We start from the raw sequence: 16,622 nt of genomic DNA on the forward strand, positions 1-16,622 counted from the left end.
CTTCCAGAGCTCTTAAATATAAACTGCATAAGGCCTGGAAAGATGCAGAAAGATCAATTAGCCTAATGCCTGCTTTTAGCATTAGCTTGAATAATTTAAGCTCTGTTTTTTTTATGTTATAGTTGGCATTCTCAGCAACACTGTCGTCTGAGTTAGCTTGGTGTAGATATTATTCTCCTTCCTATTGTAGCCAAGAGCTGGCGTCTCTTCATTTCCAGAACCAGCTTATCAGGCTGGACTGTATGAAGCAGGCCTTCATTTCCCAGCAGACATTGCTATTAGAATGAGTAGGAGAGATACAGGTGTAGTAATGAGACCTGCGTTTTATTTAGATCGGCTTCAGATTTTGTACATGTACATTTTCTGACTGTGGAAGGAAGCCAAAGTACCCAAAATTCAGTTTTAAGGAGACTGGAATATTGTGTACAAAAAAATAGATTTAATACAGAAATGCTATTTTTCAAATGATGCTACAAACTCATTGACAAGGTAAGCCACAAATGTTTATTGTTAAAAAAAGAATGCTTACTGTTTTCATGGTGCCGTATCCAAGTGTTTTAATAGAAAGTTGGGTGGAAGGAAAACTTGTAGCAGAGAAAAATGCACAATAAGACAAATATATTGTTGTCTTTTTTACCAATTTTATGTTGTACAATATGATGAATTGTTAATATCACTCTATTTTCAATTGCAGAGCAAAACAAATTAAGTGATACACTTCTTGGTTGAGGATTTTCACAGCTTTCTGTCTTTGGCAGATTTCTGGTCACCATTTAGCAAGTTTGATGTGATGGGATTGCGGAGGAGATGATATCTAACGTACACTGTGTGGAACATCTTGTATTTTATTGCAGGTTAATGTTTTTACTGTAAAAGGCCAGGCTGGTTACTTTCCTCTAAGACACAAGTGTCAAACTCGAGGCCCAAGGGCCAAATCCGGCCCGCCGTAACGAATCGATGCAAGTCTGTCTGAAATCTTTCATCAAATATTCTGTATTAGACCTAAAAAAAAATGGATATGAAACAAACAAAACTGACAAAAACCCAAAACATTAAAGGCTACAAAGAATGATTAACGTTATAGACATTCAAGAGAAAAATCTAGTTTACTCTTTGTTATAATGTAAATTGGCACATTCAAAATATCAGACTCATTGGTACAAAGTTGATTTTTGCTTCAAATAGGAAAAAAAAAAACCCGTAAGATTTTTAGCTACATTTGCCAACATCCAGCCAAGGGGTATTGCTTGAAGTCAATGTGGCCTTGAAGATTGAGCTGAAGTTCTCGTTCTGTAGTTCTGAATGTTCGCGAGTTTCATTCCTCAGGCAGTAACATTTTTTAATTTCCACCAAGTGCTACTTAGGCCAAGAAGAAACCTTTTGTTTCATTACATATTTACTGTCAAGGAAGTTACAAACGTGTTTGATACGAAATGACCTAATCCCCAGCTATACAACACTTTACATTAACATGTCTTCCCTGAAACCAAACAGTGAGAACGGTTGTAGGTAAAAATCTTTGTCAGTATTTACCAGTGGCCATTTTACTCTGTAGGACATCTGGATTTCAAGAATCTAGTTGGAATCTGATCCTACAATCGATTCTATTCAGCTGTTTTTTTAGCTTGGTCAAGAGAGCGAATGAGACGAAGGTAGTATTCTGGATCAAGGATTGAAAGTAGAAGCAAAGGCTCAGACCTCTTTGTGCCGCTGTGCAGATAGAAATAAGGGAAAAGTTTCCCCGTGAAATGCTCCTGTAGGAAAGAATAAATATGCAACTTTTGGGTCACGTCAAAGAATGACACTCTACCTGCCTCGTAGTCTAAGTACACCCCCACGTGTGTTGGCCTGGGACTGAGATGGAGAACTTTACAGGCTGAATCCCTAACTTCATAATCAAAACCAGACTTTCCTAAAAAATAGAATCCACTGTCTTTGTACACAGTATGTGGTGATCTATCAACCGTTTCCAGGGCTACACCGATATGCCAGTTATTTCTCAGGCCCACCTGAACCTCCCAGTAGTGCCGACCGGAGATGAAGCCATTCGCTCCAAAAACCATGGGTAGAGCAAACCTTTGGGATTTGGAAGACGGTGTTGGTGACATTGCGGTTTTTGAGTACTTGAGACGTTTCCCAGAATCCGTTATTTTAAGACCAGCCCCAGCAGTGGATTCATCAAAGGTCACTGATTCTACAAAAAAAGACAGACTTCATTAATTATCAAATAATTATCATTACTTTAAACATAACATTGAAGAGTAAATATAACAAGAAAATGATCTAACCTTTGTATTCTCTCATTTTGGTCAATTCTACAAATTGATAAAACAAAAAAGCCGTTTACGATGACTTATTTCTAATGAAAAGAATACATTAAATGTACACAGCATATATTTTACCCATGTTTGTCAGTGTCCTTAGTGTTGTTTGAAAACAATTGACAAGATGTTCCATGACTGTCCTCGTTGTGTGAACAAACAGATCTGGGTAAACCTTGGTCTCAGACCAGTCCTTGGTTTTTGACATGGTGTTCAGAGTCTGCAATGTCTGAAACGATTGACAGGTCCAAGCAAAGTACGCATGGCATGAGTAATCGAAAGATGCAATAAAATGGAGCTAAGGCTGAAACAAATAACTTTGTTGATACTTGTGGTGATGTTTTCTCAAGCCCAGTAAACATGTCAAGTTCTTATGACCACATCTTTCACATTTGTGGAGAAGAATCTCTTGCTGTCTTTTTTGGTTGCTCATAGTTAGTGAAAGACATCTTAAGTGATTGTGGAAGGCTCTACAAGAAAAAAAGCTTCCGGTTTGGTCAAAGTTACGAGCATATTTGAGATTTGTACATAAAGAATTCACAGAATGTCAGTAAGCCCTTCTATACAGTATTTATTTTGTATTATATTGAGGATTAGCCTGGGCCACGTTCTTTTATTGGATTTGGCTATAGGAGTGTTTTCTAGTAATGAAAAATTGATTTACTAAACTGGATCAATGGAAATAATTTCAACCTGTGTTCTTGTAGTGACTTGAGACGACATTTGGTGTCGTATAGATAAGTAAACTGAACTGAACCAAAAGGATTGTTATCTGGAATTGAACGTCTAATTTAAGACCTGCTATTCTCTTTGATCCACAAGCCTGCTTCGGCATTCCGTTAAATTTTCAATAGTGATTTAGCAAATCTATCAACTGTCTGTATCCAATAATACTATAGGTTCATGGAGAAGACTGTCTCTATCTCCAGTGGTCATTGGGCAAGAGGTAGGGTTCATCCTGGACATGTTGACAGTCCATTGCAGGGCAACACAGAGACACACAGGACAAACAACCACGCAATTAAGGAAACTTTAGAGAGAGCAACTAACCTAACAGTCATGTTTGCAAATCTTGAGAGAAACACCTGGTGAGAACCCTTGCATGCACTAGAAGAACATGCTAACGCTATATTGAAAACCCACAGGCCAGATTTATATTCCAGGACCTTCATGCAGCAAGGTAACAGTGCTATCAACTGCATTGCTGTGCAATGTTGTACAAAACATTCCTTAAGAACTGTCAGTTGTAAGATGTAGGACTTTCTTGACTGACTTACCTGTAGAAGTCTAAGGTTGTCTTCCTTTTGTGAAAGTTTATCTAGTTGAGAGTGTTTCATCTGCAGAGCTGCAACCTCCTCTTTCAGCTCCTGAATCATCGCCTGGACAGTTTCTTTGGATTTTCTCAATTCTTTCTCAATGTTTGACTGCAGTTTGCTTTGAATCTCTTGCACTCTGCTCATCAGAATACTGAACAGCTTCTCACCGTCCTCAATTATGTTGTCTGCTTTTACCTATTTAAGGATAAATTTATTGTTACTATAGATGTGGGGCAATTTGCTTTTTTGTTTTGTTTGCAGAAACTCACTTTGCTCATTTCTGAGGTTTTTTGAAGTTCCTCTATCTTTTCCATTCTTTCATCAATCAAGAGTTTGATTTTTGTTTGTTGGGAATCAATGGTTTCCTAAAATGAGCAACCACAAGAAAGCCGATGTGGTTAAGTCAGATATTTAATTTTTACACTTGGACAGCTGTGCACCATTTGACCAAGACTCACTTTCTGCAGAGCCCCCTCCTCTTCAACAGCTACCGTCTCATGGTCTCTGTGTTCTGCTTCGCAGCACAGCAGACAGACGCACTCTTGTTCCCGCCTGCAGAAAACCTCCAGGATCCTGGCGTGCTTCTCACAAACCCTCTCCTCCAGGTTCTCCAGCGGCTCCACCAGCTTGTGTCTCATCAGGGCGGGGACCCTCCGGTGAGGCTCCAGGTGTCCGTCACAGTACGACGCCAGACACACCAGGCACGACTTGGACGCCTTGAACCTCAAATCCGCGCACACGTCACACTTCACCTGCCACGGTGCGTTTTCGCTTTCGAGTGCCTCGGTTTTCCGTCTCTTTAATTGGACCGACATTTCCTCCATGACTTCGTTTGTGGAGAACTCTGGCTTCACGGGGAATCTTTTGTTACACTTTGGACACTGGTAGCAGTCGCCGTCGCTCCATCGCTGGCTGAGGCAGGTCCTGCAGAAACTATGACCACATGTTGTGGTGACGGGTTCGGTGAAGAGGTCCAGACAGAGCGAACAGCGTAAATGTTCCTCTGGCGGTGAAGTGAGGATGCAGTGTGTTGACATTATGCAATTTCTGTTAAAGAACAACAAAGTACTTTATAGCCCCATTTGTCAGAAACCTTGTCATCTATTGCAAAATCTACCTGTAAGACTTCTAACCCAATCTTAAAAAGGAATAATCTATAAGTCAGAGCTTCTCAATATTTCACAAACGGTAATAAAAAGTTTTGCCTCACTCTTGCCTCTTATTACTGACATAATTTGTTCTTGCCTCACCTTCAGTTATGTTTTTGCACTGTTCTAAACACCAATACCTAAGAAACTTATCTTAGTCCCCACAGACCTTATTCATATCAGACCGATTTCCAGCCTCCTATTTCTGTCCAAAAACTAGTGTTAGAGTTACAGCTCACCAATCGCATAAGTACCTTAGTGTCAACAACTTGTATGAACAATTTTAGTCTGGTTTTTGGCCCTGTCGCAGCACAGTGGTCAAAATAACAAATAATTTCCCGATGGCCTCAGATTTTGACTTGCTAACCTTGCTCACCTTCTTTGACCTAACATATTAACAGTGGGTTCTCTCATAATCTCCTCAAACCTAATCAAAATACAACTGAAATGCTACTTATTGGCACAAAATCCACAACCTGCAAATCTGGCAACTTTTCTTTATCCATTGACAACTTCACTGTCCTCCCTTCATAAGTCAAGTTTGGTATTGTTGACAGTAGTAAAGATGACTATTATCAAGTAAAACCATAGAACTAAAAAAACTGATGGTGGAAAAAAAATTAATTTGTTTGACCAAAGTCTACAACACTAGAGGGTTGAGTCATGCAGAGAGCTTCATATTCAAACACTGGAAGGAAAATCGGTTGAAATTGTGTAGAAGAGGCTAAATTAACTACGACTGTACTAGATTTGGGGATTTTAAATTTACACAAATTTTATAAAATGATTTAGAATGTAGTTGATAAAAGTCATGGTAATTAGAAACATTGCCTTACATAGTATTTTAGGGCCACTGTCATTGGTGAATATGAGCAGTGACAAATAAGTTGCATCTTTAAACAGCTTTTCTGAAAAATTGTAGGCTTGTATAGATTCAGACTAGGCACCACTAAGCACAGCAACAATGACAGAGCTAAAAGAGTGCCAAAAGTGACTTTGATGTTTGTAATCTAATCTGCTCAGAGATGGAGAGAAAAAAAAAATCAACTTTGGCACACCCAGTGAGTCATGCCCGCATGAATCTAGTAACAAATTATAGTGCTTTGTAACACAGTCGGTAATTACTTTAAAGCAACTAAAATATATCAATCAGTCGAGTAGTAACTCACCCGGGTATCGCTTTTGCAATAAATTCCACACGTTTTAACAGTATCTTATGTGCAGTTTGTAAGTTTCAATTATAGAATACCTTCAGGGTTCACCTCTTCCAAGGAAACGGATCCGCAAGAAACGAAGACGCAGATCCAGCTTCTGGCACTTAGTGGGCGTGGCCAGGTCACGTCATTTCTCTTAAACAAAACTTAAAGCAGTTTTTTTTTTCTTCTTCTTAAGTCCTGATATACAAATAAAAAATCTGATGATGTTCTGGAGAGCATTTATTGTTTTACATCTTTCTCTTACATCCTACAGATTTTGAAGTTACGACCAAACAAGTCAAGACAGAATTTTACTTTTCATGGCACGCATTCAATAATCGAATTGAATCCAAATGAAAAAACGGCAAAGTTCACAAAATATAATCTCCAGATACCTGTTAGCTTACCACAAGGCATGGGATCATGTAAAAAATAAAATTCCATCATTGCATCATCTGGAACGTACATCTTATTTCCCGTTCATTAAACCAAACAAAAGGTTTGACTCCAATTTTTCCATGGTTTGTGCCAGACATTAGTAACATCATTGCATCACCTCAGAACACGTAAATTTCACTTCACAAACTCCATCATGGTTTTTAATGGTTCTATTGAACCATTAATTCCCAATAAACTCTATATTGATTGGGAATTCATCTCTTTCCATCCATTCATTTTTTTCCGCTTTATCCAGGGTTGGATCGCGGGGGTAGCAGCTTCAGAAGGGAGGCCCAGACTTCCCTCTCCCCAGCCACTTCTTCCAGCTCCTCCGGGGGAATCCCAAGGCGTTCCCAGGCCAGCCGGGAAACATAGTCCCTCCAGCGTGTCCTGGGTCTTTCCCGGGGCCTCCTCCCATTGGGACTTGCCCGGAACACCTCACTCTAAAGGAGAACCCAGACACCCTGCGGAGAAAACCCATTTCGGCCGCTTGTATCCATCTTGTATTTCTTTCCTGCTAAAGCGAATGTTTTTACCAGGAAATGGTAATTGTTAAACCCCAGAGCCAGCTCATCAAGCTGTGTCATGTAGTAACAGGCCTGCATTTCCCAGCAAACTTTTTGACTTGAGTGAGTAGGACACCAACAGGTGTAGAAACCCCCCCCCCCCCCGCCGCCTTCCACTTAAAGGGGGGTTTGGTTTAGCACTAGTTAAAAATAATGAGTTTCAGTCCAAAATTACATGATCATATCATTGATGCAGACCTGTTGGCTGTACACCCATAATACGAATCTCTAGTTCTCACGTCCAGAAGCTACTCTAATGGATTGGGCCATTAGGGAACCGTAACTCCTCATTCTGTTCACTAAACCAGAGAACATTTGAGTTTTATGACATGAGGAATTATCCTGCTAGCCATCAAAAATGTTCATCTGGTACTAAGGGAACCAAAGTGTGCTGAGAAAACAGCCACCATACCATTAACTCCACCATCAGCAGTTTGAACGTTTCATAAAATGAATCCATGCATTCATGTCAACTGCTACCACTTGAAAGTCGCAGCTAAAATGAGGTCAATGGGAAACTCAACGTTCTTTTCTATTTCTTTCCCATTGTGGTTAGCCTGTGTGAATTACAGCCTCAGCTGTTTGTTCCTAGCTTACAGGAGCATCTTCAAGTGTAGTTTTCTGCTGCTGGGGCTGATCTGCCTTTAGGTTAATAAAAGCGGCTTTCTCCCAGCCGTAGTTGTAGCAAGTGCTTATTTAGACTATCGCTTTTCTATTAGCAGATGAAATCAAACCTCTGTCTTCAGACCATTGTTTCCAAACACTTCAAATAGTTCGAGTAACAGTCCTAGTATGTCAATAGTTTCTGAAATACTCCTACCAACCTGTCTGGCAACAACAACTGTGCCAAAGTTTGATTTGAATCCATTTTCTTCACCCTATGTAGATGTCCAAAATCCGTCTGATTGGCTGGTTTGACATGTTCTGTTAAACTGAACAGGTATATCTAAAAAGGTGGCTGGTAGATATATTTTTAAAAATTGTATTTTTCTTAAGCAGTTTCTGAAAACAACGTAAAAACAATGTAGTGGCAAATGTGTGTATTCTTCAAACTTTGTACACAAGTATTTTGCACAGCATGTTAAACTCTTGCAGACAAACAAGCTTTTGATTATTTGACAAGCCTTTCAGAAAGTAACTTTTGCGTAATTTCCTTTGAGTGCTACAACTTGGGCCTGTGCGTACAAGCGACTTGTACCACACCATTCCTGTGCTCCCTTCAGTTGTAAGTCCATAGAACAATGGTAGGTTGGATCTAATCACTTCACACAACACAGCGGGCTGATTGGGGGACAGAAAAATGTCGCCTCTCGCCATAAACACGAGACACCCCAATTGTCCGTTTACGTCCAAACCTTTGTATTACACCCAGCTTTTGTACATGAAACTGCAGTTTTAATAAAATTAGGTGTGCGTCAGAAATCCAGTCTATACCAGGATTCTCATTTACATAACGAAGTGTGTCCTGAGTTTTACTAGATGAGGCTTTTCTCCTGCACTGGACAGATGGCCATTGTGTCAGAGGCTTTGTCGCAGCAGTACAGGTAAAAAAACGGCAGGATCCGCTCCGTGAAGGCATCCTCGAACGTGTAAATATGGATCCGAGCTCTCACGTCGTAAAAAGAGATTTGTCCTTCCTCATAGTCCACGTACACACCTACTCTCTTTGGCTTCTGGTCGAGTGAAAGCAGCAGTGGCGGCGACGTTGACACCCGATAGCCCTGGCCTTTCTTCATGGCCAGAGCCCAATAACCCTGGGCTGTGCTCACAGAGATCCTACCTTTTCTTTTGACTGAAGACTTGGCCACGCCTAGGTACCAGTCATCCTTGTCTCCCACCTGGACCTCCCAGTAGTGTCTGCCTGAAGTGAAGCCATCTTTTCCTAGTGCTATGACCACGGTGTCAAAGCGCTCAGGGTGGTCCGGGAGTTCCTGCCAGGCCCCCAGATGCCTCACCTGGTGCCTGTCCTGAGAGAGCTGGAGCCATGGATTGGCAGTGTCTGGGTCCAGCGTGACGTCCTCTGCAGGCACAAAACATAGGACTCAACTGCAGAACGATTTTCAACTACGCCGTGTTTGGGTTGTTATACATTTTAAAAAAAGTAAATTTCTGCCAAAAACATACAAATTTTGAGATTAATCACAGAAATGTTCTAGAAAAAACTCAGAAATTTCTGAGTTTAAAAAGTCAAAATTTTCAACCATTGTAACATTTCTAATTGAAAATGTTCAACTTTTTAAGCTCAGAAATTTCCTTGAAGATAGAAAGTAAATGTCTGCCAAAAATATCTCAGAAATATTATAGTAAAAAAACCAACAAAAAAACAATGGCCCTAACACGTTGTAGTTCCAGACGCAAAACTACAAATATTAAACAGAAAAAAAAGAGTTATTAATTACCTGAATATTTCTGAATTTTCTTTATCTCTGTAAGAGTCAAAAAAATTTTTTTTGTTAGCTAAACACCATCTTTAGAACGTGTTTTTACTTTTCTTCTAAACTCGTTTAAAGGAAAATGTAAGAATTCCTACCACTTGCGGACAGCTTGTCAATCATTTCACTTAATGTCGTCTCCAGTTTAGACACAGATCTCCTGATCATCCCAACGCATGTGTCTGTGGGAACACTGGTTTCAAACCAGTCTTTAACAGATGGGGTGGCGCTTAAGGCCGGAAAACTCTGCAGACAAATTACATCATAGATAATTAGCATTTCCAATATGAATTGATGTGCATTTAAGATATTTTAATACATTTTTCATTGTGTTTTTCACTCCATTTTTACAAAGTGCTACATAAATAAATTTGACATTGACAAAGCCCGTAAGTAATTTTAAATAATCAAGGCACACAAAGAACAAAGCGCAGCATTATGGACCACCATCATTTTTAATTAATCAAAACTGTGTGATTGTCAAAAGCTCTGCAATTTGTTTTCTATACGTTTATTTCAGTTCTACCTGAGGTCTTAAGGACAATCTTGAAACTTCTGTTGATATTTACAGTTATCAGGCTTAATTTATGAGAATAGATGAGTGTCATCAGCAAAGTGTTGAAAGTATGTATGTTTCCTCCTAGCCCAAAAGGAAGATTGTATTGAGTAAATAGAATTGGACCAAATTTTGAGCCCTGAGGAACTCCATAACTCCCCCTAGCTACTACAGACAGGAGTGATTCACAAAGACATGAATTAACCAACGTCCTGGTCTTCACACCGTTTATAAATCATCATAAACAGTTTGGTTTGGTACCCCGCTGTGGAGCAGTGAACATCATGTATGATCCATCAGCTATGGCATAAAACAGACATTGTCCGAGGCAATAGCCATATAATTTACCTGGTCAATGATGATTTGGTTTGTCCTGAATCTGAACTTAAACTGATCAAATCACTACACTCCCAGGTGGCTTAGAGTGGTTTTCTAACAGTTTTTTAAAGGAAAATGTTTGATTATGGCTAATCCCCCCCCTCAGAATGTTGTATTGTTTCCCACCAAATTGGAATTAATAAGAGGAATTGTTGATTTAGCTGTAATGGGCAGGAAGTACACAGCAAAACATCTGATTAACTTACTCGCCTTGCAGCCTACTGATTCTGACAGCTCACCTGCTCACCTTTCCTGTTCATTCAGATTCCCAGTCAGTATGTCATTAGAGCTTATCTGATCTGTTGTGGCCGTGATATGATAAGACTGGAGAGGAGAGCATATCTGACGCACGCCACCGCGAGTTACATCACAGATTCTATTGCGGCTTGATTTGTTTTGACCGTAAAAGGCCAGGCCTTTTCCTCTTATTTTTCCTCTTTAGCTATAATGAATGTGACAGCATTGACCTTTACAAGACAATCACAATAACAACAGAAGGAATGGCAAAAAACAAAATTGCATTTCAGTAAACTGTTCCTTGCCTTCAGGAAGTGAATGTGGTCAGTTCTGTTCACATTTTCCAAAGCCGTGTGCCGCGTCTTGAGCTCCGAGATTTCCTGCTCCAGCTCGGTGATGAGACCCTCGGCCCGCCCCTCCGTCTGCCTCTGCTTCTCCTCGATGACCAGAACCAGCTCGGCCTGAGCCTTCTGGATGGAGCGCACCAGCTCCGAGAAGACCTGCATGCTCTCCTCAATTTCTCTCTGAGCGCTGACCTAAAAGTGCAAATCAAACACAAACAATGAAAGAGTGTTGTGTGCATATTTGTAAAAACACACCATCAACTATCAAATCATTGAAACAATATAGATTGACACTAAGTACAATAGCCAGTATGATGGCTATTGTGTCATACTGTCATACACCTCTTGATCTGCGGTTGAAGCTAACAAGAGTTCAGTTGAATGTCTGTTGCTGTGACTCGCCTTGTTGAGCTCCACAGAGTGCTTGATCTCCTCCACCTTCTTCACTCTGTCTTGGATCATCTGCTGGACGTCTATCTCTGTCTTTTTCAGCAGTGCCTGAATAACATAAGTTCCCACAAATGTAGATGGCAGATGTAGAATTAATACTATTACTAATACTTTACCTGTTTAAGTCCAGTCCTTGAGATGTACCACCCTACCACTTTTAGGTGCACCTTTTCTCTAACAAACCTGAGTCAATGGCTCTTTACCAGGCATCTGCAGATTTGAGTGAATGCCATTGAGGCAATTTAGCTATTTGATTGAGGTGTGTTGGAGCAGGGATGTATCTGAACGTTGCAGGGTGGTAGCTCTCAAGGACTGGATTTGACATCTCCAATGTGACCTACTAAATAGTTTGGTAGTGGCCCTATAATCCTTCCCAGAATGATAGATGGCAACATTTATCTCTGTATTGTCTCCAACTCCGGTCCCCTTAGCACACAGGAGAATTTTGATACAATAGAGTATAAATGATCATAAACAGTCTGGTTTTTTACCAGAGCGGTGGGCACCTAAAACAAAGGGCTAAAAGGTTCTTGGAAGTTAGGTTTTAGAAAAAAAGACAATACTCCAGAACTACGGTCAGAGTGAAAGACTAGTTAACATTTTGATGTGTAATGACGGCACCTGATGAAATGTAATGTTTACTAGTTTTCTCAATTGAGTGTGTGTAAACTTGATTGAGGTATTGTAGCCTTGCAGTAAGATGATTGTAGGTTTTAACCCCAGCCTATGGGGTTTTTAGGCTTTTTCTCCCCATGCATGAGTAGGTTCTTTCGGCTTTCTACCACAGTCTAAAAACATAATCGTTAGCTATGAGTGTGTATGCGTGTGTGTTTGCATAGTTGTTGCCTCTGTGTCTTTGTGTAGGCTTGTGATCGACTGATAAGCAGGTACAGACTATTAATGCAGAGACATTTTTGGGTGTCAGTCGGTGTTTCTCACCTTCTTCTCAGTCCATTCTCTCTCCACAGGGACGGTGTAATGTGCCCTGTGGTCTGTCTCTGTGCAGAGGACACACACACAGGTCTGGTCTTTCTTGCAGAAGAGCTCCAGCAGCCGCTCGTGCTTGGGACACATCCTGTCCTCCATGTTGGCCACCGGTTCCATCAGCTTGTGCTTGGTGAACCTGGTGGAGTGAGACTTGAGGTGCTCGTCGCAGTAAGAGGTCAGGCACACGAGGCAGGATTTGACGGCTTTGGGGCGGCCCTCGCCCAAGCAAACATCGCAGAGGACTTCCTCCCACAGTAGAGGAGGGGTCAGGGATATTGGGGAAGTTTGAGGAAGTGCAGGGGAAGTTGGTTCAGGTGAAGGTGGAGGTGATGTTTCTCGTGGCAGAGCTTGAGCTGAGTCTTGAGGTGATGGTGGAGGAGAGGTTTTAGATGGCAAAACTGGAGGGATTAATGGCGGTAGCTCCTCCCCTTGACTCTCCTTCACTTCCTGCTTCTTTTTCTTCTCTTCTTGCTTTTGTTTCAGCTCCTCCATAAGGTTCTGCATCTGACCTTTCTCCAGAAGCCTCTCCTCGTCCTCTTTCATCTTTCTCTCCATTGTCCACTTCTTGGTCTTACCTGTGCTTTCTTCCCCACTTCCCTTCACTTCAGTGCTCTTGACTCTTATCTGCTTGAACTGCTCTGCAATCTCCCTCAGCACCGTGTTCACGCTGATGTCGGGCCTTTTGTGGAAGGACTTCTTGCACATGGGACACTGATACAGAGGGCTGGTTTTCCAGTATCCCAGGATACAGGCCTGGCAGAAGTTGTGCCCGCAGGGGATGGACACAGGGTTGGTGAAGACGTCCAGACAGATGGAGCAGTGAACCTGCTCTTCAGACAGGTTCCCAGTGGCAGCCATTCCTACACGGCGGAGAGGCAGGGTCATTTTCAGCGAAAGCAACCAGCCTTTGAATTGGGCACCAGACCTGCTGTGATATTGAGGTTTCTAGAGTTAGATGGCTTTTAATTTCTTCGGGGTCATATGCATGCACAGTAATGGAACAAAATGTCAACTTCTTAAAATTCTGAAGACAGATTATATAGTTTTACTGATTTCCTCTTAATTTGAGGTTGTTGTTTTTTTTTTACTTTGAATTTTTTCACCTGATTTTGATGATCGCTCCTCTAAATGTCAATACAACCAAATAAATAAAAAAGAAAAAGAAAAAGTACATTAAACTACACAAACAAGACATGGAAAATGAGTGCTCTGGAGTCGTTATGTTAGTTAAACATTTTGCTATTTTACAACTAAACTAAACTGATACAAATAAAATGCACAGTTGTATCAAATTTACTGGACAAAAAACCCAACAAATTGGAACAAAAATCTGAAAATTAGTTGTACTACATGAAATTTAATTTTTATTCATTAATGCATTTGTCAGTTTCAAGTTATTTCACTAACCATTGAGGGTTTTCCCTCATCAGTGGGAGGTACCGATAATTTTGTCCATGTGTAATTTGGAACCCCTATTTTTGTGTCCGTATGTTTCTGTAACGCCTGGGACCAGAACCACCAGGCACCGGAACAGCTTCTTCCCCACAGCTGTCACGCTTTTGAACGCCTCCTGACATAAAACATAAACTGTAAGGACTGTACTCCCCTATCCTCTCATACAACAATAACACATGGACTATCCTCCCACACACACATCACGGACTGTTTTCTTCACACACACATACAACCTGTAAATTTTATCTGCCATTATTTATCTTGTATTATATTATATACATATATAATCCATTCCCTAACATTCTTGTATATTCTGCATAATCTGTATAATCTGTGCATATAGCTCCCATATTTATATTTATACACAATATCTACAGTATATCTCTTTGCTACAACCCCTTATAGTCCATACATACATAGTCTTGTACATCTGTAAATAAATATTTATATCTCGTAGAGCACTTCTGGATAGATGCAAACTACATCTCGTTGCACTACAGTGCAATGACAATAAAGTTGAATTCTATTCTATTCTATGTTGTTTAGTCCTTTCCCACTTCCATTTCATGCCTGTGAAAGTTTATTTCCTTTGATAAAAAATTAACAATTTGTAAATGTAGACTTCCTATTTTCAAGATATTGGGTTTGACACCGTATGAAATGTCAAACCAAACTAATGCAGTTACATAACCCCATTTTCTTGAAGCAGATTATCATCTTTTTTTTAAATGATCAACTTCCAAAACAGCCACAATATCCATTTAAGAACGAAAACAAGGTTGGTACGAAATGTCCCGTGGTAGACGGCTCATACCTGAAAAAGTCAAGAAGATAAAAAGAGTGGAAGAGTATGAAATGGCAAAATTACCAGAACTTTGTAAAGCTCTAACTTGAAAAATGGAAATATTAGTCTTTTTTAAATGACGGAGAAAAACAGCAAAATCTGCAACTGAAAACAACCAAACATGTTAAAACACAAAGTGTGTTTGGAAGTTGCTAAAACAATTTTGACTCCGAAAGAAACTTAAAAGAAGTATGTGTCTTTTGTTTAAATTTTGGTAAGCCGATCCAGTTAGCCTTTTTTCAACCGATAAATTTCACAGTCATTTTGAAGGAGAGAAGAAAATTTATAAAAGTGAGGATTGCTTGTGTTTAGCAATATAAAACTCCATCCTCCTCAGTTGGACAATAGTTTCTGTAACGTATATCTCATATGCTTTAAATGTAATGATTTATCGTTATCCATGCAGACTAAAAACTCCTGTGCTCTTTGCAAGTTTTCTTTGCAGTGATAGTTTTGTACTTTCTTTTTTATTTCCGGTTTTACTGAATTTGAACTGTGACGCACCATCCTTTGAGGTCTGGTAAACTGTCCTACTTATGCCAGAGAGACCTGAATAAGTGTGTTTGCCTTTCAGATGCTAATGACTCCTGGCTAAAGGCCTCGACATTCATGACAGGACAGACATTTTTCTAAAAATATTCTCTCGGCATATGAACTTGGCTGGCATGACCTACATTCTACATCTGTGTTAATTTTGTAATTACCCACCGTTTTTCTGCGGTCAGATCACTTTCATGGATTTTATGAGTCAGCAGTAAAACGGATTAAAAGTCAAACCGAAAGTAATTTTGTCATGTCACAGCTTTTCAGACACCACTCACTAGTTTGCTAAAATAACTTAATCCAACAACTTCCCTCTGAAAAACAGGCGCTAAATATGTTTAATTTCAGAAAATCAGAAAACTAAACACTGAATCTGTACCACAGACACTTACCAAGGAGCAGCTGCCTTAAGACTCCGCTGTTCGCTGATATCTGAGACCAGCTTTGACCACTGCCACCTCCAGCTCCCCCAGCACTGACCCGCGACACAGACCCGAAAATAACCCCCCCTCCCATCGCTTTCTTTCACCCTAGATACAGATTTAAGCCTCCTGGCAATGGCCTGGCCTCGGGAGGAACTAGCTGTCCTGTATACAACTCTAACCTGACTCAGACACAGAGGCTACATAATAATGTTGATAAAAAAAAATAATACTTGAGTCAGTCTTTGTATTCATTTGAAGTATTTTTTAGGACCAGTTTGAATTAAACCACATGAAAACATGCAAGTTGAAGCTTGTTTTATTAAAATTACTTTGTAAAATTTGTTTAATTTCATTAGATTCAGGTTTCAATTGTTGAAAATACATGAGAACAGGTTATGCTTAGCATATTTAGAGATGTTAGCATAGAGAGTGGTGTCTGTCATAAGTTAAAGGTTGTTTTTGTAATTATAGTTTTGTCATTTAAATTAATACAAAGTACCTTACAATTTCCATTTTATTAATTTAGGACTCTTAGTAGAGAGAAAAAACTATCCAAATCTGTTAATATGCCTCTTCCTAAGCCAATTTTAAACCAATATTTCATCATTTAACATGGGGAGCAATTCTATAGGGTATGATACAATTTCAACTCTAAAACTTCCTTTTGTATGTACCTAGGTTATCCTTGTCCGAGGACAAAATCTCATCACTGTAAAAATCTCAAAAGAGCAAAAAACAAACTTTAGAAATTTACCTTCACTGGAGCTGAATTTGTAACGTTTTAAGTCATGACCCCAGTCCAAACACGTTCTTTTCATTTTTCCATTGCATAAAGCCATTAGGGCATGCAGAGATGATCTGTGAACATGGATGTTTGGATAAAAATCTAAACATGGGAGTGAATGGAATGACAAACGTAAAAGCCAAGATCCCATGACTCATGTCAAGAAAGTCCCTTATCAGAGCATTGATCTAGTACCCCATCT

General features: G+C 40.0%; 2 protein-coding genes across 4 annotated transcripts; both read right to left on the reverse strand.

The window, feature by feature from the left end:
• Positions 1–439: 439 nt before the first annotated feature.
• Positions 440–6,110, reverse strand: LOC102221238 (E3 ubiquitin-protein ligase TRIM17-like). Of its 2 annotated transcripts, none has more exons than XM_023345735.1 (7): positions 6,035–6,110; positions 4,096–4,684; positions 3,907–4,002; positions 3,599–3,832; positions 2,403–2,550; positions 2,289–2,315; positions 440–2,194 (listed from the first exon to the last, which is right to left on the reverse strand). In XM_023345735.1, exons 2-7 carry the CDS (start codon positions 4,672–4,674, stop codon positions 1,605–1,607), a joined length of 1,674 nt encoding a protein of 557 aa, XP_023201503.1. In that variant the 5' UTR covers positions 4,675–4,684; positions 6,035–6,110; the 3' UTR covers positions 440–1,604. The 2 variants fall into 2 exon arrangements, with proteins under 2 accessions (XP_023201503.1, XP_023201502.1); XM_023345734.1 differs by having other exon boundaries at positions 5,955–6,064.
• A 93-nt stretch (positions 6,111–6,203) lies between these two features.
• LOC102221497 (E3 ubiquitin-protein ligase TRIM39-like) lies at positions 6,204–15,670 on the reverse strand. 2 transcript variants are annotated; one of them, XM_023345732.1, is made up of 7 exons: positions 15,604–15,670; positions 12,322–13,229; positions 11,335–11,430; positions 10,894–11,124; positions 9,516–9,663; positions 9,385–9,411; positions 6,204–9,005 (listed from the first exon to the last, which is right to left on the reverse strand). In XM_023345732.1, the coding sequence occupies exons 2-7, from the start codon at positions 13,225–13,227 to the stop codon at positions 8,461–8,463; spliced, it is 1,953 nt and encodes a 650-aa protein (XP_023201500.1). In that variant the 5' UTR covers positions 13,228–13,229; positions 15,604–15,670; the 3' UTR covers positions 6,204–8,460. The 2 variants fall into 2 exon arrangements, with proteins under 2 accessions (XP_023201500.1, XP_023201499.1); XM_023345731.1 differs by having other exon boundaries at positions 12,322–13,297; positions 15,604–15,642.
• Between the last annotated feature and the right edge of the window lie 952 nt (positions 15,671–16,622).

This window comes from Xiphophorus maculatus, chromosome 14 (assembly GCF_002775205.1).
Source record: "Xiphophorus maculatus strain JP 163 A chromosome 14, X_maculatus-5.0-male, whole genome shotgun sequence".
NCBI lineage: Eukaryota > Metazoa > Chordata > Actinopteri > Cyprinodontiformes > Poeciliidae > Xiphophorus > Xiphophorus maculatus.

Coding starts and splice junctions, on each gene's coding strand:
- LOC102221497 (XM_023345731.1), bottom strand. CDS start 13,254: ATGACCCTGCCTCTCCGCCGTGTAGGAATGGCTGCCACTGGGAACCTG. Junction 11,431..12,321: donor GAGAATGGACTGAGAAGAAG/GTGAGAAACACC, acceptor TATGTTATTCAG/GCACTGCTGAAAAAGACAGA. Junction 9,006..9,384: donor GAAAATTCAGAAATATTCAG/GTAATTAATAAC, acceptor TTGTGCCTGCAG/AGGACGTCACGCTGGACCCA.
- LOC102221238 (XM_023345735.1), bottom strand. CDS start 4,674: ATGTCAACACACTGCATCCTCACTTCACCGCCAGAGGAACATTTACGC. Junction 2,316..2,402: donor AAGGACACTGACAAACATGG/GTAAAATATATG, acceptor ATCAATTTGTAG/AATTGACCAAAATGAGAGAA. Junction 2,195..2,288: donor CAAAATGAGAGAATACAAAG/GTTAGATCATTT, acceptor CTTTTTTTGTAG/AATCAGTGACCTTTGATGAA.